At 40.1% G+C, this 22,405-nt stretch overlaps 1 protein-coding gene across 2 annotated transcripts; it reads right to left on the reverse strand.

Moving 5' to 3' along the window:
- Positions 1-4,264: 4,264 nt before the first annotated feature.
- On the reverse strand, positions 4,265-22,170 carry soat1 (sterol O-acyltransferase 1). 2 transcript variants are annotated; one of them, XM_023821407.2, is made up of 16 exons: positions 21,957-22,170; positions 19,721-19,845; positions 17,318-17,376; positions 13,740-13,879; positions 13,508-13,567; positions 12,706-12,813; positions 11,916-12,198; positions 11,731-11,809; positions 11,509-11,590; positions 10,949-10,994; positions 10,729-10,858; positions 10,426-10,523; positions 9,020-9,118; positions 8,769-8,904; positions 8,101-8,246; positions 4,265-7,459 (listed from the first exon to the last, which is right to left on the reverse strand). In XM_023821407.2, the coding sequence occupies exons 1-16, from the start codon at positions 21,968-21,970 to the stop codon at positions 7,403-7,405; spliced, it is 1,662 nt and encodes a 553-aa protein (XP_023677175.1). In that variant the 5' UTR covers positions 21,971-22,170; the 3' UTR covers positions 4,265-7,402. The 2 variants fall into 2 exon arrangements, with proteins under 2 accessions (XP_023677175.1, XP_023677174.1); XM_023821406.2 differs by lacking the exon at positions 21,957-22,170 and adding an exon at positions 21,784-21,910.
- Positions 22,171-22,405: the final 235 nt, after the last annotated feature.

The raw sequence follows: 22,405 nt of genomic DNA on the forward strand, positions 1-22,405 counted from the left end.
AAGACTATTCCATACTCTGACTACACACTTTCCTAGACTTCCTGAAGCCTGACAGAGTAGCCTGGCTGGTGTACAGTTTCCTACCGGTTTCAAAATTGCAGGATACATGGACCTGCCATGGTTTTCTGTACTTACGCTCCATCGGTCCTCCAACAGCTCATCCTTACAAGGAACTCATTGCCTTCTAAACTGTTGACAATATCTTGTCCATTTTTCTGGCTGTAGCATTTAATTCCCCATTGTTTCCTGTAGGCCCAAGTGAACAGTTTAAAGTTAGTGAAATTTATACTGAAAACTAAATGGTTAAGTTAGCACAACATATACATGTACTATATAAGGCCTATACTATGCTGCGTTGAGCATTTTATATTATTCTTGTTTTTGTATTATATTTTTAAATTATATTTATATTAGAAAGGAATTGCTTGTCTAGAAAAACACAAGGTAAGAATAAGCACACAAACCCGAAAAAAAACATTGTTTTATGGCGCCCTCTGCTCATAACAAAAGGCTGGTGTTAGGTCTGATCTCTTTTTTTACCATTTATTTTTATTTCCCGCTTGCTTTCCCAGATTTAACAACCTCTGTTAATCATTTACATGCTTTCGCAGCAGTGCATTATCCCAATATAGATTGCCCATGATTACTGTCATGTTGCACTATAACTATTGAGATTGGGAGATTAAAAGTCAATTAAAAGCTCATTTCCTAAACAGGCACTGTTGCACAGATATTTACGGGTGATCCCATGGATGTCTCTTCTAAACGCCTAAACAGGACAGAGCCTGGTTAGTACCTGGAAAAACTACCAGCAAGAAATTGTGCTGAATCTTTGTTCATTTCTGTTCCAGCACCCTTAACTGAATTTCTTTGTTTCCACGATTCATAAAGATACATAATTCCTCTTTTTTTCCTTCATTCAAGGCATGAATCTCAAAAGCAGTGAATCGCTTTCAGCCAGGCATGATGGCTTCACCTGATAACCCCCATCACCCTATGCTACCTAAGGGGTTGGATCTAGAAATATTTCAATTCCTTCATTAAAATAAAAATCAAATAAAATCAGAAGCGTGTGTTTTTAACACTAGAACCAAGAAGGTAACCTACAATTTTTATATGATCTATTGTTTAAATAAATAATGTTTCAAATACATTACATCAAGATACAGCTGCAAGCAAGATATTTAAGTGCCTGCAAGATAAGTCTGCAAGATTATTGAAGCGATGGTATACTAACTCAGTTGGATGCTAGCCAATTTAGCTTAGCTTTTGTGGGAGATTGCATGAATGTATAGTAATTTAATATGGGGGCAATTACCTTAAAATTATTATCATTAGATGTTTTGCAACACAAGGCATGCAATATAATGTAAATATGTCACTGGTGTTCTAGCTTATATACCCACGAGAGGAAAGCAATTACCTGTACATCTCTATGTCATGGGGGTAGCTAGTAGCAGTGGTCTACACAATGTAAACATGATAAACACTCCTGGGTACAGACCTGTAGAGTTCACTTTGTTTAGGAAATATCCATCAGTTGATCCTCCTTCTAACCTCTATCCTGGCCAGGGCTGCAGACTGGCATGTAGCCGTAGTCCCCCTTGAAATATGAAGTCAAGAAGTTTATTGTCATATGCGTGATGAAACAATCAGTTGCACCATACAATCAAAATTTTACTTTGCATGTTCCGTCTGGCACATTTGATACAGATCAAACATAAGACACAATATCATAGACAGACAGAGTGCAATGCAAACATATAAACATTCAGGACAGGAGCCAAATATACAAAAAATATACAGATATAATGTTATACAGAAATTCCTCAAGTAGAGGTCGATAGGTTGTTTCACCCTAAACAGTGTGCAAAATCTATCAACCCACCCCCCCCCCCCCCCCAATCATCAGTAGGGTTGCTGGACCCCCCACAATTTTTTTTTTTCTGGCTGTGGGCCTAGTTGGAGATGCTTTTAAAACAGATGAAACCAACTAGAAAATATCGAGACTCATCCATATTTATGTCTGTTTACGAATGTTACATATACTTAGGATACATTTCACTATCAGAATAGTGTACATTTCTACAGTTTAAAATCACTTAAGCAGCCCATTTGTGGTACCACAGTAACTCAGCGGATTGCCCTGTTGCTTTACATCTCCAGGCTTTAAGATTCAAATCCAGTTAAAAAATGTGTGATTAGGTGAAATGGTGTCTCTGTTATATCAGTTTTGTGTTTGTGCTCATCCTGTCATGGACTCGAATCCCATCCAGGGTGTGTTGCTGCCTCATTCCCTGTGTGCTCTGGGTAGCCTCACTGTGATCCTGCACTGGAAAACTGGTTTATGGATGGATGGATGGATGGATGAATGGATGTAACACTGTTCAGCTTTCATAGATGTTATTTTCCCTCGCTTTCATAAATTTTGCCACATTCTGGGTCTCTGGCTAACACCGGAGACCAATATCAGAAAATATGCATAAATATAAATTTGATTTATTTCAGCTATAAAATGATACTACACACAAAAACTGTATTATTGAACAAAATTAATATACAGCACACTTAATATAATGAGAAGTTTGTTCAATTGAGCATTACTAGACATGGACATCTTATTAAAAAACTTTTGTATAGAAAAGGTGTATTGCCATCATGGGCAGATGAAGATGGCCAATGGGCCAGGGCAATCGTTCAATGGCATCATTCAAGTGGTGCTATATGGCACCCACATGACTGCATATCTCAGCAGGTGACTCAGATTTTGCCCAGGGTGCTAAGAATGCCTGAACCACCACTGACTGGCATATTGAACAACAATAGAATAAAATCAGGAGCACCTGCCCCATAACTATGGCTTTATTCCAAGATAACTATGACCTGGAGCTTGCAGACATTACTGCTTCTTAACAGTAAAAACTGAAGACTTTTAACAGAAGTCTGCATTCTTCAGTAATGTGTGGATCTTCAACACTTTTTGTTCAGTACAGGGTGTTGTGGGCCCTCTAGTTTGGTTCACTTAAATTATTTAAAGCATCAGTTCCAGCTCAAAGCTTGGTGCTGTTTTGATTAAAAAAGATATTTATGCAATGTTAATTTTAGTGCTGAATCCTCGGTTTTTCACCTTTTTGCCTTGAGAGAGGTTGCTCTATTGAATGTGGAGTTGTTTAAAGGAATAAAACACAATGTTATTCCACAGCAGTTTGAAACAGCTAAGTAATAAAAATGCTTTATTTGCAAGTATAATCAAGTGCAACTGCCTTGTGGTGGCCATATTGTTCCATGCTGCCAATACTGGTTTCTTGTTCTGATGACACTGCCAGTGGCAAATAATTTACAATGTACTGTTGTCAAGATGCCAAACAGTTTGCAGAAAGACTTTTGCATGGCCTCTGGGTTGCATTTTGTGGAGTGGCAATACTCTGAAAAACGATCCAGTGAAAATCTTAAATGAAAGACATGTTCATGTTTTTATGTAAAAATAACATTTATGTAAACAGATGTTTTTTTTTTTCATCTTTAAATTCTGCAATGTGTTGACTAATTGGCAAAAACTAATGTGAACAAGAACCTACATTGTCTAACGAAGTCTGTGTTAATGACAAAGTGGGTTTTCCTATGAAGTCAGATACTCATTGGCATGTTTCTGTAACACTTAAATTTGACTGCCTTTGCATTTTATATAAAACCACATGATGAATTCAATGTCAATAATAGCCATTGAGGATATAGGGATATTTTTCTAATTGATATCAATATTATCATATTAATGGATTTCACATTTTGTGACAGAAGTAAACTAGACTGTATGGTAAAAATAATTCCAGTATAATTCATAAAAGATATTAAAGTAAATCTTCAACACCAAGTGCCCAGAAACTGTAGCACAGATGGAGCCCACAGCCTGCGCCAGTCAAGGGTGCCACCTTGCAAGGGGGTGTAAGTTTGTCTCTTCAGCTCGCCAGGGGAGTGCTCCATGACCGGCATTGCCAACTATGTACGTGTGTGTGTATGTGTATATATATATATATATATATATATATATATATATATATATATATATACATATACATATATATATACATATATATATACATATACATATACACATACATACATACATACATACACACACACTCACACATACCTATATATAGGTAAACCATTGATTTGTCAATTTTTGGTGTTAGATTTGAAGTGTCAGAAATCATATTTTGACAATGGAATGTATATATAAGATATGTGATATTAAAACACAATATTTACTTCAATACATTTTTTTAGTATTTTTATTACCAACAAATAACTTTCCAATTTCAGAGATTTACAAATAGTAGCATTTTCACTACAATCATAAAAGAACTTAAGCAATGAAGTATTCAAAAAAACTTTCATAAAGTTACACTGTCCCATTACAACCTTCATTTAGCATTTTAAATTAAAAATCAGCCCAAAAATCCATAACTTTGTACCATAAAAAGGAAAAAATACCAGTAATTTAATAAACAAATTTCTCCCCTAACAATTGGATGCAAAAAATGTAAACGATTGTCTTTCTAATCATCCGCATTTTGTGATATCATACTCACTTGTATTCATAAACAAGTTATCACCACTTTGCTATACAAAAGTATGCAGTGGAATGCTTGTTTGGAAAATACACATTTACATCACAGTTTTTACTGTTAAGAAACCTGGGAATACAGTACAGCACAATGCACACATTTCAGTAAGAACACAACAGCAGTGCTCTGGACTGTATGTCCAACATAAAAATGTAAAAATGTTTAAAATGTGTTGTACTCTTCTTGTTGTGAACACAATTTTGGGCACTTTTGTGTAACCAAATAACATTTAAATCAGGAGTGGCCAGTCTTATCCAGAAAGGGCCGGCTTGTATGCGGGTTTTCACTGCAACTCTCTAATTAGATTACTAATTAGAGGACTGATTGGCTGGAGTCCTCACACCTGGGATTGAACAGCTGACCTACAGGTTATCCCAAAAACCTGCATACACACTGACGCTTTGTGGATAAGATTAAATCAGGGGTGGCCAAATACTTAGACAAAAAAAAAAAAACACAAATTAAATGTAACATTCCACCATCAGGCATATAAAATATCTTCCTTCTTCAAATCTGTGCCAGCCTTGAAGTGACCCATATCACTAATTTTTCTCTGTATGTTTAAAATGACGACGCTCACATTCCCATATTTGTTCATAAACCTCCATCCTCAGTCATTCCATATTCACTCTGTTACACCATAAGACAATCTGAGGAAACCAAATCTGCTTCAAGCTTGAATCCCAAAATCAGCCAAATGATATGCAGATGATATTTGTATTATATTATATATGAATTAAGAAATATATAGAACGGCTCGGGGCTCTCGGATTTGGGAACTTTGACCAATGACGTAACATGCAGAAGTTGTGGGGGGCTGGTGCAATTCTTATTGCTGGCCTTCAAAATTCTAGCATGTTCCTCTAGGCCAACCCAAGTCCGACCCCCAACAAGTGAATGGCGTCACTCAGACTGGAGCTGATAGCCCTGAGCTATGTCACGGTTAGAGATAATGCAGCGGAGGCTCTCTGAGCTCAACAATGCCCTGAATATGTAAACAAAAATGCAGTGTTCCCCAACTCCAGGAAGTATACTTACAGATGAATAGCTATGCAGTTTATGATTATGGCACAGAAACAATTTCAGAATGTGCTTCTACTGATTTACAGAAAGACGACGAAGAAATGGGGATACAATGTTTAATGTCAGTGACACCAGTTACCCAACAATGCTAACAACGTACGTTTTGGCACAAAGTGTTAAAATAAATGTATAATTATAGCAACATTTATTTCTTACAATGTCTGCAGCCAGCTGCAATAACAATCCCCAGTTCCAGGTTTCATACAATTTTTTGTATGAATTTCATGTTTACAATCCAGTGTTTATTCTTGTGTTTAGATATCATAAATACAAAATATATTAAATACTACACAAGACAAACCCTCTCTCCCAGTAACTTAAAAAATAATGAATCCCCTTGTGGATGAAGTTGAGAGAGAGAAAAAAATGTGTCCTTAAACTGGCATTTGTGCAGCTGTAGGACTGTACAGCTTGGAATGTATGTTAGTTACTGTATGGTATTAACCAATAAACATTTAAATACTTTAAAGCCATCCAATCAACAGGCATCCGATTTTCAATTCTATTAATGGGTCAGAGCATTTACAGAGGAGTACACACAAACATACAGCTCCTATCTAAACATGACAGATAGCAGATAAACTGGGAAGGTTCACTGGTGATCTGTGAAAGGACAAAAAAATAATACATATGTATCTTAATACTCCCAAATGGCATTGAGCCAGCTGTGTAAGTTCAGAGTTACAACGAATTTTAAGGCAGGGAGAAGTTAACACTAGGCAGATTGGGACCCAGACAGTGATAACATTTGATGGTTAAATTGGTACACATACCAGTCAAATATGGCCTCATGTTAAAAATGTTCAGTGCAAAGGATTTTCACCAGATGGACTACACTTCTGACTGGTATGGCTATAATTAATTATAATTATTATTATCACTATTTTTACGTCACAGAATACTTCATTGCTCATAACGATTTACAACAGCAATAACCAGTACTTTTTTGTGATGGCACATGCGAGTACTGCACATTGGAAACTTTTAAAATTAAGAGGCTGTTTATAATAGCATACGTATTTCTTTTTGTTATTCATAATTTATTGACAGCTACTTATATTGTACTTATTGAGATCTACAATGTATGTGGTTCAGAAACTTTAGGTTTGCAACAGAAATGGCATATGAAATCAAATTGAGTGTACCAGCACCATTTATTTAAAAAAAAAAAAAACTGGCAATGGAAATTATTATTAACATCCAAAATTCATCTTACATGCTATGTGCAACCAGGGTTCTCCTGTTTAGAAACTGATGTTAAAATCAAATCACACTGGATTTTTAAAATAATGAAAATTTAAAGTTGGCAAGAACAACGCTCTGGATGAGGAGGAAAACAGTTCTTAAATAACGGCAGATTCATTTGTTTTAAATGAACATTCCCAGTTCATACTGCTAAAATGTTCTAATGTTCTCATCACAAACATGAAACCAAAAAATAAGTAGAAATATTTTAGTAAATGGCTCCCTTTGAAAATGACCCTCAGAGATTTCCTGTTTTTACAGCTGTTATAGCACCCATACACCCCAACTCTACATAATAAAGCTTCAACGCAAGAGGTCTGTCTTTGTGCAAAGTAAAAACAGCATCAGATCTAACCCTGTTCTTCTGCTGCTTGCTTGTGACATTCATGGGGTTGACATGGGGAGCCGTGCTGTCAGACTCCGACAAGAGAAGCTGCGGGGACCCCCTACTGGTGCAGGTGACACGTCCAGGAACGTGGCTTCAGAAGGTCCAAGAAGGACGGCTAGAACACACAGGCAGCACAGACAGAGCAACAGGTCCTCAGTTAGCACATTAGCAGAATTAACTGCTGCCTACACCCCACTTAAAACAGAGTTGGTTTCCCATGGGATTTACCCTTAGATTGAGCAGATACTGCCACAATACAGGCTTGCAAGAGGACATCAAACGCATTATAGTGCAGAATATGTGTCATTGTCACTATGGGGAGCAGGGCATTCTGTTGCTCTGCTCCCCGACTCTGGAACTCCCTACCAAAAGACATTAGAAATATCAACTCCTTTTCTCTTTTTAAATCTAAACTCAAAACGCACCTTTTTAAAAGTGACTACTCTCTGTGAATTCTTTTAATAATAATAATAATAATAATTTACACTTTATTAATCCCCATGGGGAAATTCTTTTTTACGCCTCCCTCAACTTGCTCTTTGTAGAGCAAGCTGTCCGCGAAGGGCAGCCATCTGTAGCGGCGCCCAGGGAGCTTTTTATACTGTTTTAGTTTTGTAATTTGTTTTTATTCTGATTGTTCTTATTCGTTGTGTAATTCTGTGCAGTGTCCTTGTGTGTTCTGAAAGGCACCTTTAAAATAAAATGTATTATTATTAATATTCATAATAATAATAATTATTATTATATTATTATTACCTGCTCCAAAGGGCAATAGCTCTGTGCATACCACTCCTGGGAATAGAGGCAGAGCAGGACACCCTGGCCCAGGAAGAGCGCAGTCCACATGATCACGTTCCAGATTGGGCCCTTCCTCCGGTCATGCAGGATGAAGTTGAACATCACTAAGGATAGAGGGAGGAACAGAAGGGTGCTGAGTGTAAACCACAGCGGAAAAAACAGGAACAAAAGACCCCCTATAAACCAGCAGGCTGTCGTTCCCTCACAGAAAATTATGCCTTTTAAAAGATCAGAGGTCAGCATTTATGTCACATTGCGCAAAAAGTTAAAACATTAAAAAAAATATGCAAATTAAATACATAATTAAATGACTGCATGATACAGTAATTTTAAATTCTTCCCACTAGTTTTGATCTATAATTGTTTTGGTGTTTGCTTCAGTAGGACCTGTGCCATGTCCAGAAGGTTGTACGATTGATCATAAACCTGAATTGCTCCAAAGATGCAGGCTGACCCTGCCGTCTCACAACCAGCTTTCCTCACTTGTATGCTACTCCAGACAAAACTGTTCGCTACATAAATGGAAATGTAAAAATCTGAAAGGAAATTAATCTGCTAGGTTTTAGCATATATTATCTGGCATGGTCTTGCCACATCAAAACCTCAAGGAGCAGCTAAAAACTCACTCCCAAAGCACATGAAGAGGGTGAAGAGGACAGGGTAGAAGAAGCCGAAGCAGATGGCAAGGATGTATTCATGCACAACTGCAGAAACGGTGAAGACGACCAACATGACCACCGCCCTGAAGCGCTTCTCTGACATCTATGGTGGGGGAGAGAGGACACATAACAGAAAAGACATTAGCCCTGGCTGTCAACTATTGTGTGACAAAATAAGTCAATTGGCCCTGCCCTGAAGTAAAAGACAACCTGCTTACCCACAGTAAGTCCCGGTAGACGTAATAATATAGCCAGTCATGAACCACAACATTCCACGTCCGATAGTAATTGGCAAAAGATGTTGAGTTCCACCAATCCTGAAACAGAAATGTGATTTAATGCCCATGTTTCATTACACCAGTAACACTTTATTTAATGGGCCACAAATACTTAGTAATAACTCAGTACTGAAGTACAAATCATAAACAAACCAACAACAAATACAGGGCGCTTTTCCACCATACCAAGTGATGTTTTTTGGTATTTTGAGGAAGTACCAAAGTAAAGTACTTCAAGGTGCTTGTTTTCCACTGGTGTAAAAACTGGTATTTTGTACTAAAGTTGAAAAATGGCTGTATTATATTATACGGCTGAACAATATCCAATAGTAATACCAACATTGCATATTATGCACATGCAATTCTTACATCGCTAGTCAGATTAAGATCAGGCTTTTTCTTACTTTCAATTCTGGAGGGACATTATAGCACATTATTGCTAAGACATTTTTAAAAGAGTCATAGAAAAAAACCCTAGTTAGCTTTATGATTTTAATTATTATTCCTTTTATATTGCAATAAATCTTTGTTTACTATGTTTATCATTGTTTTCCGAGTTCGCAACCGTTTTCAAGATTGCGGTTGCATTGTGTTTCAGCGGCAGGCCATTTGCATGACCAATCAACAAAGAAAGCACCTGTAAGTCCCAAAGTACCGAAGTACCAAAGTAGTACCCCAGCTGGTTTGGCATTTTTACTACTGGACCATTTGGTACTGGTACTTGACTGAAAGTCAATGGCAAACGGAAAGTACGATAAGCACTGTACAAAAAGTACGGTACTTGGTGTGGTGGAAAGGGTCCATAGTTGCTACTTGAGATAAAAGATGCTTCACGATTCATTAATGATGAACAAACATGAGATCAACATTTCACTTGTGATATTCATTACTTGTTCCTTCAGTAGTTCACAATCGTTTACAGAATAAATAGATAATAAATATTGTAAGTGCTCGGTATGAAAGATGCATCATGATTCATTAATGATAAACTATGCAATCATTATTTAGCTTATTCATGACTTCTTCTTTCAGAAGTTCCTTAAGTTCACAAAGGATAACAGAATTAACAAATATAGTAACAAATATAGTAACTGTTTCAGATAAAACATGCATCACGATTCATTAACGATGAATTAACATCAGTATGCAACTAAGATTTGTACATAATACTATATTATTTGTGCCCCATCAAGTGTTACCATTATAGCAGTCTATGAAAAAACACAAAACTACTTCTAGACAGCTCAGCTTAGTAACAATACCCTAAAGAAGTGTATTAAACATATGTGAGTTTTGTGTTGGTCAAGGAGGAAGTGAACACAAAAGACGCTTCCCAGTTTCAGTACCTTGTAAAACATCCGGTCAGCAAATCGCAGCATCTCTGCAAAAGCGTTGAGCCAGCAGTGCAGGAAGGCAAAGAAGGCCAGGAAGAGGACCAGCACTCCTGGGGAAGCAGATGGGAGTGGTGGCCAACGGCCATTCAGCGTGGAAGGCAAGGCTCCACCAAAACAACCCACATCTATCACGTCAACATTCTGGGCATGCTCAGTCACCCAGTACAATTTCCCATGTCTCCATTGACTGGAAGACAGAAGCTTCAGGGGCACTGGGTTAGAGCTGGGACATGTGCCTAAGGAAGGAGGGGGTACCTGGCAGGATGGAATTGAAGACACAGAGGACCATAACCCGCAGGTCGAAGATCTTTAGGCTGATGCTATGGAACTGGGGGATGCAAAGACGGACAAAGACATAGTAGGCGTAGAACAGGCACCCCAGCACCTGAAAGACAGCCATGGACTATCAGTGACTCTCCGGCCACATATATGATGGGACGCATGTGGTACATGGACACAGACGATTAAACTGTACCTGTAGGAACTTAGTTACCACATATCCCCATCTGATATATGGGTTCCTGCCAAGAAAAGGAATAGAATTACATTAATAATCAAGGCAAGAAAAAAGTTACTGAGATTTCTGTTTCAGAAAGAAATATGCATTGTGCATTTCAAATCAGATCCATTCACTCACATTCTGCTGGTAATTGGCAATTATTGTGGAGACGTTTTTGATGTAAATTCTGTCTTACATATGTCTCACCAGAATGCCATTTGCACGCGTGCCAACAAAGCACAATGCCACTTTATTTGAAGTACATATTGCTTATTTGCTATTTATCTCTTGGCTAGATTTAAGACATTTTTTAAAAAGTTTTTAGTTATCTGTTTTTATTTAAACCAACGCACAGTCTCAGGAGTGATTCAGGGTTGCATTTCATGTTGTACATGTATAACTGCGCATGTGACAAATAAGCTTCTTGAATCTTGAATGTAGCATTGTGGGATTCTACATTTAACTGTCCCTCTGCTTTAGAACAACTTCATCAGGTGACATCCTGTGACACATGATGAGTCACATGATCTGCTCACCTGGGGTAACTGTCTCTGTAAATGAGTGTGGGAGCGAACAGGAAGTACAGATACTGAGTAACTTGTGGCATTATAAGGGAACCTGGGAAATGGGGGAAGAAAACACTATGAAATAAAACACAATGCTACAAACATCATGAAAAGTAAGAGTTACTTGTCAGTCCATGCATGGACTGTGACAAAGGAGGGAATTAGATCATTTGCATCAACTTGTTGATTTACTGGACTTGTCTTGAGCAAAGGCCAGCACCCTCGGAACGTTCTCCCTGATGAAGGAGTATGCTTTCATAATCAGCCGGACCTGTAGGGGGCAGTGTACGCAAGCTCAAGGTCATCAAACTGGAAAAGAGGGATTCGGTAGGATGAGTAAAACACACAGTTACGAGTACTGCAGGATGTCTGTCTACCTGTTCGAGGATGATGATGAAGCGAGAGGCAGGGGGCAAGTTGTTCCTCAGCACCAGAAACGTGGGCAGAAAACCCAGGACCACCCCCTGGTACAGCATGAAGAGAAACCCTGCCAGCAGCGTGCGCAGGACGCGGTGCCGAGATGACTTGTACCGACTGGCCCAAATGTGGAAAAGGCCGTAAGGTACCACCAGCACTGACAGGAACATGCAGAACCAGATCGAGACGACTAGAGGGAGCTGCCCAAAGGCGTACACTAACAAGTCAAAGTCCAGCACCAACCTGGCGAGAAACCACAGAGGGTAAACAGAGTCACGATGGGAACCAGCAGCACCAATCACCATCTACCAACTCATCCAAGTGTAAGCTGGCCCTGAAGGACACATTGCATCATTGTACATGCTGGTTTTTCATCTTTATATATACACTATTAGGTACAGTTGAACTCATAAACCAAACATTTAGCTATTGTGCAACGGCAAACTGAGTCACAAAAAGCCACACCCCTAGCAACACATCCTAGTTGTTGTATTATTCATTTTAGGGTTATGACAGTTGGTTCATTAGGGCCACTTTCATTGTATTGCTTTCATATCCAGACCAGTCCTCGGAGGAGTGCAAAACTTGATTCCTTTTTACGATTTCTAATAAAATTACTAAAACAATATAAGGGATATATACCTATACCATAAGAATAACCTTCTCATGCCTCAGGATAAAAAACCAGCTTTGATTAAATGAACAAGATGCTTGATGTTTCAGTAAACGGGGTTAGGTAGAACCTCCCACCTGCCTTCATCAATAAAGTCGACCACCAGGGTGCTGAGGATGAAGAGGATGAGCAGGGCAATGAACATGTGGTAGATGGTGCGGATATGGTTGACCTCAAACAGCTCACTGTTGGGGGAAGAAAGGAGAAAAAATTAGTATGTGAAGGGAGGGGTAACCACACCCTGCAGCCAGGGGCTGTGCATTACCCCTAGATATATAATATGTAGAGACACCCAGAGTTTACACACCTCTATGTACCAATTCTAGGCAATGAATGAAAATACCAAGCAATCTATGCAAAACCAGTGCTCACATGATGTCACAAAGCTCATCTGCATATAAAAGCCTGCAGAGGCTATATGAGTGCAACAATTTCCTAAAACCAGCATCAGTTTATAGAGCCTGAGGCTATATGCCAGGCTATATGCCAGGCTCTTCTTTCAGGCGTACAGTATTTTGACACAAAGACACTACAGACTTGCACATGTGCCCTTTCGAATGGAGAACTGTTTTCCCCAGTCTTAACTCTCCAAAACATAAGATACACTTCACTATAGTATTGCTTAAGGGTCAAATCCTTGGCACGTCAACCTAAGAAACTCATCCACAAAACATATGAATCATATGAAATCGTTCCTTCTTTGGACAATCAGGTCTGGTGAGAGAGTCCAGACACACCCATGTGTAACATCTCTTTCATGTAAGTTTGGATAATAATGCAGGCCACACACTTGCTTTATGGGAAGGCAGCAGCCACGTCTGGAGGGTAAAGCCAGAGCGCAAAATGCAACAAGAAGTAAAAAATAAAGAAATAACTTACTCTAACAGGGATCGGCGACTGACAAACACTTTCCCCTGATCCGGAGAGGGTTTCATATGTCTGTTAATAAATGAAAAACAAACAGACAAAACACGCACAAAAGAGATGTTTATATCAGAGGAGAGCGATATATACAGAGAAACTGGAAAAATCAGTCTGCTGACAGAAGCAGGGGGCCAGAGATGAAACACAAAGACGGAGATTCCTGAAAAACCAGTGGAAACACCCCTACCTTAGTTTGCTCCTCTCCTTGTCAGACATCGCTGGAGTCGTGATTAAGGCGGGCTGCAGAATGGAGGACTCCTCAATCAGGCAGTCCATGAACTCGCTCACCTGGGAGTCAAAGCTCTTCAAAAGGTCCGATTTCAGGTGCTGCCATCCAGGAAGAGATGATATTAATTATATATGGTTACACGTTTTATCTGCTTAGACTGTGTGTTTCACATGGGAACTAGCAAGCTGTCTAAAGGGCTTTGCAGGGAAGCACAACATCATCAGTCCAGCAATTAGGGAAAGACACACAGTGAGTCTCTCAGTTTCCTTAATGAATTTCTGATGAGGGCTACCTTAATATAGACAGCAAAGACCAAGTTTCTAAACATTTATAGAATTCTTGAACACAACACAGGCCCCATTCACACTTGGGATTAAAATGTATCTTGGGCAGTCGGATCACATCTGGGGAGCACTAACCAAAAGCTCAAACGACCGTGAAGATACATACTTGCTGTGGTGGTCTGGGATGCTTCTGACCACAACTTTCATAGTGTGAACGCTAATGTGTACTGATTCGTCCCCGGCAAGGATGTCACAATAACTGTATGTGGGGGTGTAACGAAATCTGAACACTAGTGGTCATGCGGACACCTTGGTATTTCACAACGCAGTTGAAACTTAAGAACTTCCTTTCTTGATTCACAAATTGTTTTGGCTGCATGACTACTCCCATATTCATGCTCCGTGTTTCACTGGAAGAGCGAGGCAGCACAGCATGGGTGCGTGTAACGGGGCAGTTCTGGAAGCACAGCATATGACGCCTTGGGATGAGACGCCCTCGGCGACAGTTAGGTCGACTTCCCATTTGTGCCTGACATCATAACATTGGTCTCTCACTTCCCGTTTCCACTCGCAACAAACTCAGGAAACTGCCTCCAACGTAGACAGACAATGGCGCTATTCTGAGAATTACCTTGATCTTTCACACGGACTTGACAACCAGCAATATCTTAACATATGAACTATATGCAGGGGGCACAGTAGTGCCATGTATTGCCTCACACCTGCGTGTGTGGAGTTTGCACGTCATAGCTGTACTTTGTCAGCTTCCACTGGGTAATGTGGGTTCCTCCCACGCAGTCATGCTACCTGATGCCCGTAAATTGCCCGCGGCGTTCATGTATGGGCCCTGTCACTCACCCCAACCAGGGTGCACCACAGCCCTCTGCCTTGGACACCTCCATCATCCTCACCAGGATGAAAAGAGTTAACAGTTGAAAAATGGATGTGTCACATCTGCAAACACTATTTAATATAGGTTTCTCGTTTAACACAATTGTTTACAGATACAGTCTAAAGACAGTAGCAGGTTTTGCTGACATTTGCTAGAACAGGAAAAAACTGAAATGTAATACAGTGCGTAAGCACACAGACTGCTGAATTCGCTGTTTTGGGAAATTCTGATTTCGTTGTTTCTCCGTATGTGTACCAAAGTTCCACTTAGAGTACAGGCTTACTCCATTCTGACTGAACAATGGCAGCAGTGAGGACACCAGCTTCCACATACAGGGTGACAGAGGGGCCTGGAGCCTATCCCAAGCAGCACAAGGCAACACATGCGTCCATTCATTTCTATGGGCAAAAACCTAATCCCAACTATAACAATTTTAACCCCTAACACAACCCAAACCTTGACCATAAGGAACCAAACAAAATACAAAACTTTTGAAGTTTAGTTTTTTGATAGCAGTCATAGATTTTTATAAAATTTCCCCTGTTTATAAATTTTCCCCTGTTTGAGGCTGAAAAAAACTGTCCCCACCCAAACCTTGACCATAAGGAACCAAACAAAATACAAAACTTTTGAAGTTTAGTTTTTTGATAGCAGTCATAGATTTTTATAAAATTTCCCCTGTTTGAGGCTGAAAAAAACTGTCCCCACAAGGTCAAAATAACAGGTTTTTGATCACATTGCAGAGACATTTGGTCCCCATAATGTAATATATACATGCCACACACATGCACACAATGCATATTTCAGAGATGCCAATTCACCTAACTGTGTGTTTTTGGAGTGCAGGAGAAAACCAGAGCAAATTCACAGAATGCAATGAAAATAAGTTTACACACACAGAAAGTGGGTTTGGACCCCAAAAGCTAGGAGTTACGAGGCAGTAGTGCTACCTCCTGAGTCACCATGCTACACCCTGGTAAACGCCATCCATCCATCCATCCATCCATCCTGTAACTGCTTATCCTGGTCAGGGTTGTGTAGTGGCCTGGAGCTGGGAATGCCCATCCATCACAGGGCACACACCCATTCAAACTAATTAGCCTAATGGCAGGATTTCACTCAGCAGGGTTATCTACCAAGCCACAGTGCTGCCTTTACTCGCAAAACCACAGTGACCAGCGGCATGCACCAGTTCTTCAACATTCACACATAGCTGGTTGTACAATAACCCACAATCTGACAAGACAGTAAGTTCTGCTTCAGAGACAGCTTTGCTTCACTTTACTATAGAGGAAAATAGCCATTTCCTCCAAAACGGTATAGTCCATGGGCGTCGTTAGGTCCGATCACTCAGGGATATAGCCCCATGTATTTTAAGCGGAGCCCCAAGTATTTTAGCCCCGATGCCCATCTTTCTCCAAAAACAAAAAGCCAAGCCCCAGGTAAACTTGACTTAGCTCCTGAACATTTCAATAGCTAAAAACTCCCCTGGTATAGTCCAATACCATGATACCAGTCTTTCCATTTTAAATATGAAGTAAAAGTAAAAGAAACATTTGTTCCTCTTCCATGACTACTGATCCAGTACAAGGGTGAGGTGATCCTGGACTAGAGGGCAGGGCATGAGGCAGGAGACACCAGGGATGAGATCACGCTTTTTGACAGGGCAATGAGGAAACAGAGAATCACCTAACATGTTGGAGGGCTGCAGGGTATCAGCTGTTCAGCATGTGGACGACACGCATTCTGAACTGCCAGCACTGGGGGTGCGGGGTGCTACCCACAGAGCCAGTGGCATGCAGAAGTTATTTCATATAATTATTAAACCATAAAATGCCTGAATAACCGTTTTGCAAAACAGTTGACATGATCAATGACAGGTTTCTTGCATTACAGTAAAGACTCAGACAGCCTGATAAACTTATACTATGAAATCTGCAGTCAAACATGTGTGTGTCTTTGCGGCTATGATAGAGATATGAGGCAGCTTGCTGTAGCTTGAGGGTTTAGCGTGATAAGATGGCTGAGGAATGAGATCTGGCTGTAGAGGGCGTTTCAGCAGCACCAAGCATGGGCAGCTAATGTGAGGATGAGAAAGATGTGGAAGATATATGATGAACTGACACTTAGGCTGAAAAACCAGGCAGCACATCACCAACAAATTCAGCACAAAAGCATCCAAACAGAGCCTGCAGTGGAAGATGTCATGAATATTGTTTGACTGCAGTGACCAATTTGTTTTTGACATACACCTGCATTTTGCAGTAGGTTTCTCTACCCTGTAACCTGAATATCAGATGAAATGTACAATTTTACTGAATTCCACAGGTTTGTTTGGGGCCATTTTACGAGCTATTTACCTCTGCTTTCATCTTCAGTTGTAGTTTCTTACTAATGATATGCTCTGTCTCCATTTTTCCTGAAATGGTAAAAACAAACAAAAAAATAATTAATCCTCTGATAAACACTTATTCTAGGTTTCACTGGTATCATTCCAGTACTGTGTTTGTTCCCCAATGCTCTCATCACATTAGAACAAATATTTATTGAAATTAGTCTTTATTCCACAAATCTGGAAAATATTGCTTTGAAATAAATGGCTGAACATCTGGTTTATAACTCCTGAAGCAATATTTTATAGTGATACAGAAACACGCTGTCAGTCTAACTTCATTGGTCAGCACCATGCGAACATGACTCATCAGACCCCGCAGTGTTGCCAAGTAACCAGGAAAGTACAATATTTGATCAGCAGACAGACCAGGAACACAAGCTCCCATTTCCAGGTGGGGGACAGCATCAAGATACTAGGAAGCTTTGCTGGCAATATGAACGTCTATTTGGAGACGGTCAGACCAGCCAAATGAGAGTTGGAGTAATTGCTCAGAAGGTAAAAGAGTTAGTCTTGAATTATGAGGTTATTTACAAAGAATCACAAAAAGAAAACCAATCAGAGGAACCATTTCAAATGTCACACTGGATGAGAATTTACACCATGTCCTTGCAGATAACTTTTTTTTTTTTTAAGTCATCATTGAGATGAAGGTCATTGTAGAGAGAGCCTTCAACTTTTGGTAATGAATCATACAGCAGCCAGAGGACAGATATACAGGACTGTCCTGGTGACTTAAAGACCTCACCTTGATCTCAATTAGCTCAGCACCAGCCTTGAGGTATGAAGGGAAAGAACAGAGTGATTTTACCATAGAAGAATGCCATAACTCAATAACTAAGGATTTCATGCAGCACAGCCAAGTGAAAAGTTACACAAAGGTTCACTGCGACACTAAATAGAACAAATGTCACTGATGACGAAGTAAAACAAATATTATGCATGTGTAACTGATACCTCTGAATGAAACAGGAAGTACACCAATGAATAAGTAGGTAACAGGTCAGACAGGCACATGACTCCATTAAGCAACATCCAAAAGAACTTCATATCGATCGTATATTACTGCAATTCAAAGTGGAAGCTTAACTCTTTACGTTATAACAAGTTCTGTGAAGAGAATTTAATTATACTTAAAACATTTTTTTTTAAAACACCGCATCTATGACATATGACCAAGCCTGGAAGCAAGCACATTTGCTTATTTTACCAGAAGTTGTGCTTTGGTTGAATTGCTCAAGGAAGATAAAATTTCACTCAGTCACATGTTTGGTGCAGATCTAGTGGCTGACAATGGAGTCTGTCACACGCGAAACACTGAGTAACTGTGTGTTAAATCAATGTCTGATTAACTCACCAAATGCTAAACTGTAAAAGTCAGAACACGTTTTTAGGGTTAGGACTTAGCACATGACCAGTTGCAGAGGTTAACATTTGGAGTTAAACCTCAGCTTGGTATAGTAGCTTTTCCCTCTCAAGCTCCGTTCCATTGGCACACATGTTCAGTTCTACCTGGTCATCATCATATACCAGTATTTCCAAATTTGGTCCCTGGGGACCCACAGACAGTCCATGCTTTTGCTCTACCTGGAGCTGAGAGGGAGCAAAAAATGTGGACTGTATGGCAGGGAGCAAAAACGTGGACTGTCTGTGGGTCCCAGAGAACTGGTTTGAGAAACACTGGCTTAGACTAGCTACTGTTTTAAGAAATAATACAGATCAAAATCAAGTTGAATACAGAATATCAGTGGAGGAAATGTAATGATTTTAAACCTATGCTGGTCAATAAGCCCTTGCAGTAATGAGGGTAATTTAAAAATGTTTAAAATTGAAAACGGTAGGTTAGATGAAAGTCAGCATACTAGCATGACTATATTTAAATTATATAATTCTATAAGTTATATAATATATACTTATAATTAGGCAGACACTTTTGTCCAAAATGGCACACCACAAGATAAAGGTTCCAAGTTTTGAATATATAATGTAATAAAGAATTAATCACACACACAGAAATTTAATTCTCTTAAATCTATGGGTGGATACTGTCTCTTTAGTGACTGTGAGAAGTGTATCATTGTCTCGTGTCTGGGCATGTGAAGGTGTAATCCACAATGACACGAGTCTAAGCATGTTCTGTAAAACCCATGCGACTGCTGGACACCAGAAATGACAAACGGACACATATGTAACCTCAGGTTTTTTCACCTTTAAAATAGCCAGGGCTCCTAAGCGGAGCTGCCTTACCTCCAAGCTCTGCGAAGAATAATGTGCCTAAATTTGTAAACTTCACAGAGAAATAAATAGTGAAAAAACACCTTACAGAAAGTGCAGCTGGACACAGAGTCAGGCAATAAGCCGACCACCTCACCGTTGCTTGCTAAGAGGCAGGCCCCACTGCCTTCTCTCCCCTTGCCAACACGCTCCAGGTTGCTAGGTGATGGTGGAGCCCGTCGGCGGCTGTGTGGGGCTGTGCCATTTTCACCCACCATCCTTCTGTAAAACACAGAGCAGGAGCTCAACAGGAGCCATGTGACCTCAGTCTAACCCTTAGATGCAGCCCCAAGGTGACCTCAGCCTAACTCCCAGATGCAGCCCCCAGGTGACCTCAGCCTAACCCCCAGATGTAGCCCCCAGGTGACCTCAGCCTAACCCCCAGATGCAGCCCCCAGGTGACCTCAGCCTAACCCCCAGATGCAGCCCCCAGGTGACCTCAGCCTAACCCCCAGATGCAGCCACCAGGTGACCTCAGCCTAACCCCCAGATGCAGCCACCAGGTGACCTCAGTCTAACACCCAGATGCAGCCCCCAGGTGACCTCAGCCTAACCCCCAGATGCAACTTTATTTAGCAGATGCTTTTGTCCAAAAGTGACACACCACAAGATAAAGGTTGAGAGGCTTGAATATATAATGTAATAAAGCATTAATCACACACACAGAAATAAAACTGCAATAAAATTGTCTTAAATCCACGGGTCACTTCACAGAACACATCTTCACTGCTCCTGAGTCCAGTGGCATTGTGAGTCACCCCACTACATCCAATGCTTAGCATTGTGTTTATTGATGTGAAGCTTGCGTGCAGCTGCTCGGCCATGGAAGCCCATTCCATGAAGCTCCTGGTGCACAGTTTTTGTGCTGGGCTTAATGCCAGAGGGAGAAATTCAGTCAACAGAGCACTGGCGACTTTTACGCCCGATGCACCTCAGCACTTGGTGACCCCGCTTTGTTCCTTTACACCTCATGGCTGAGCTTCTGTTGTACTAAACACTTCCACTTTGCAAAAATACCACTTTCAGTTCACCAAGGAATATCTGTGGCATTGGGTCCAAGTGAAACACCTGAATTTAGTGTGACCCAATACCTTTGTCCATATAACGTAAAAAACATAGTAAAAAAAACCCTTGCATTGACCTTGAATCAACCCCAAGATCGAGTAAAATTTTTATATTTTAAACATGATCTCTCAAGGAAATATATACATATAAGTATACATTATTCATAATCTTAATGTTTCTCCTTTAAAATGCCTCAAACTTTCATTGGGCTACACATCTGTAATCGTAATCCTGATGTAAGACGCCAATGAAAAAATAAGCATACACATAAACACGGGTTAATACCGCATCATTGAATTAGCCACCAGACCAGCTGATCGTCCTTCCTGACTACGCATTCAGATCGGCTCTCTTTGGACAGGTTAAATGGACATGAAACTCTTTCAATCATGAACGAGCACACCACTTGTCTAAATCATTGACTAGTTAAAACACGACGAGAGACGCACTGCTAATCTGTTTTCCTTTATTTTGGGAGTGATTTATCGGCATGTTTGATACAAGTATCAGCCTTTGTATCTTTGAAGTGACTCGTTCTGTAATCTAGGCATGCGTTTGGTCGATAACGTTTTGCATAACTAGCTCCAGCATTACTAATTCTAATCCAATGCTTCACTGGTTTATGCAAATCCAGCATCGTTGAAGTACGTGCCCGGTTAGTTGTTCACATCTCTGCGCGATATGTTCTGTTCCATATACTTACTTTAGACAGAATTATACTGTAATGTATGATGAACGGGCCTGTGCACTAACTGTCTTTTCTGACAGTAAATCTCGCCGTCATGCAGTGAGAAATGAGCGACAAGGTGCTGCTATTTATTTATATCGCAGAGTGTGAGGTTTATAGTTACAATACTACAGAAATCTCAAGGGTGAATATCTTCATTACTTCGGAAGCAAACATATCACCATACGTAGCCAGTACTCAAATAATAGCACGTTGTTAGTATTGGTGAAGATCAAACGCATCGCTCCTAATTAAGGGTACAAGTGCATTACGTACACAGATAGATTATAGCACAGTACGGTAGTCCCATGACTGCTGCTACCAAATAAGTATTTTAGAAATCAGCAGGTTTTTAGATTCCAGTTTACCTCAACATAACATCAGGCTGCCCACTGCACGACAAATAGACGAAACCGTTATGCATCTTCGATTGACAGATTTACTTCGCAAACCGAGGTAGTTAGAGGTAGACTTGCCAAATCACAAACAGCCTTCGGGGAAGTTTAAGGCCAGATCTGCGTGGTTTTAATCAGATACTCACGTGTCGCGGCGCATGTATTTATTCTCCCTAAAAAATGTCAGCTTGAATGTAAGTGTCCAAAAAGTAAAAAGCCAAGGTTACACAGAAGCGCCCGATGGTTCCTTTTCACAGCAGAAACATTAGGTTATGAGGTCTGTTTGGGAAATTGTGTGGATCGCTGGAAGAAGTCACTCTTTCCTGATTCACAGCTCCGCCTTCACCGGCACGCAGACAGCCTACTCACCGCTAGAGGAACATCATCATGTTTTACGTATGTAAGAGCGCAACGCTTATGGTTACTTTCATTCATTAATAATTGCTTAGTAAATGACACACAAGAAAATCAAGCAAGAGCGGTATAAATACGTACTTCTATTTCAGAATATGTAATTTTTTTCTCTAATAATTTGTCAGCTTCCATACTAATTAGGCTAGTTTGAGCAGGATAAAGCCGGTTTGGATGTAAGATT

The sequence above is a fragment of the Paramormyrops kingsleyae genome, chromosome 15 (assembly GCF_048594095.1).
Source record: "Paramormyrops kingsleyae isolate MSU_618 chromosome 15, PKINGS_0.4, whole genome shotgun sequence".
Taxonomy (NCBI): Eukaryota; Metazoa; Chordata; class Actinopteri; order Osteoglossiformes; family Mormyridae; genus Paramormyrops; species Paramormyrops kingsleyae.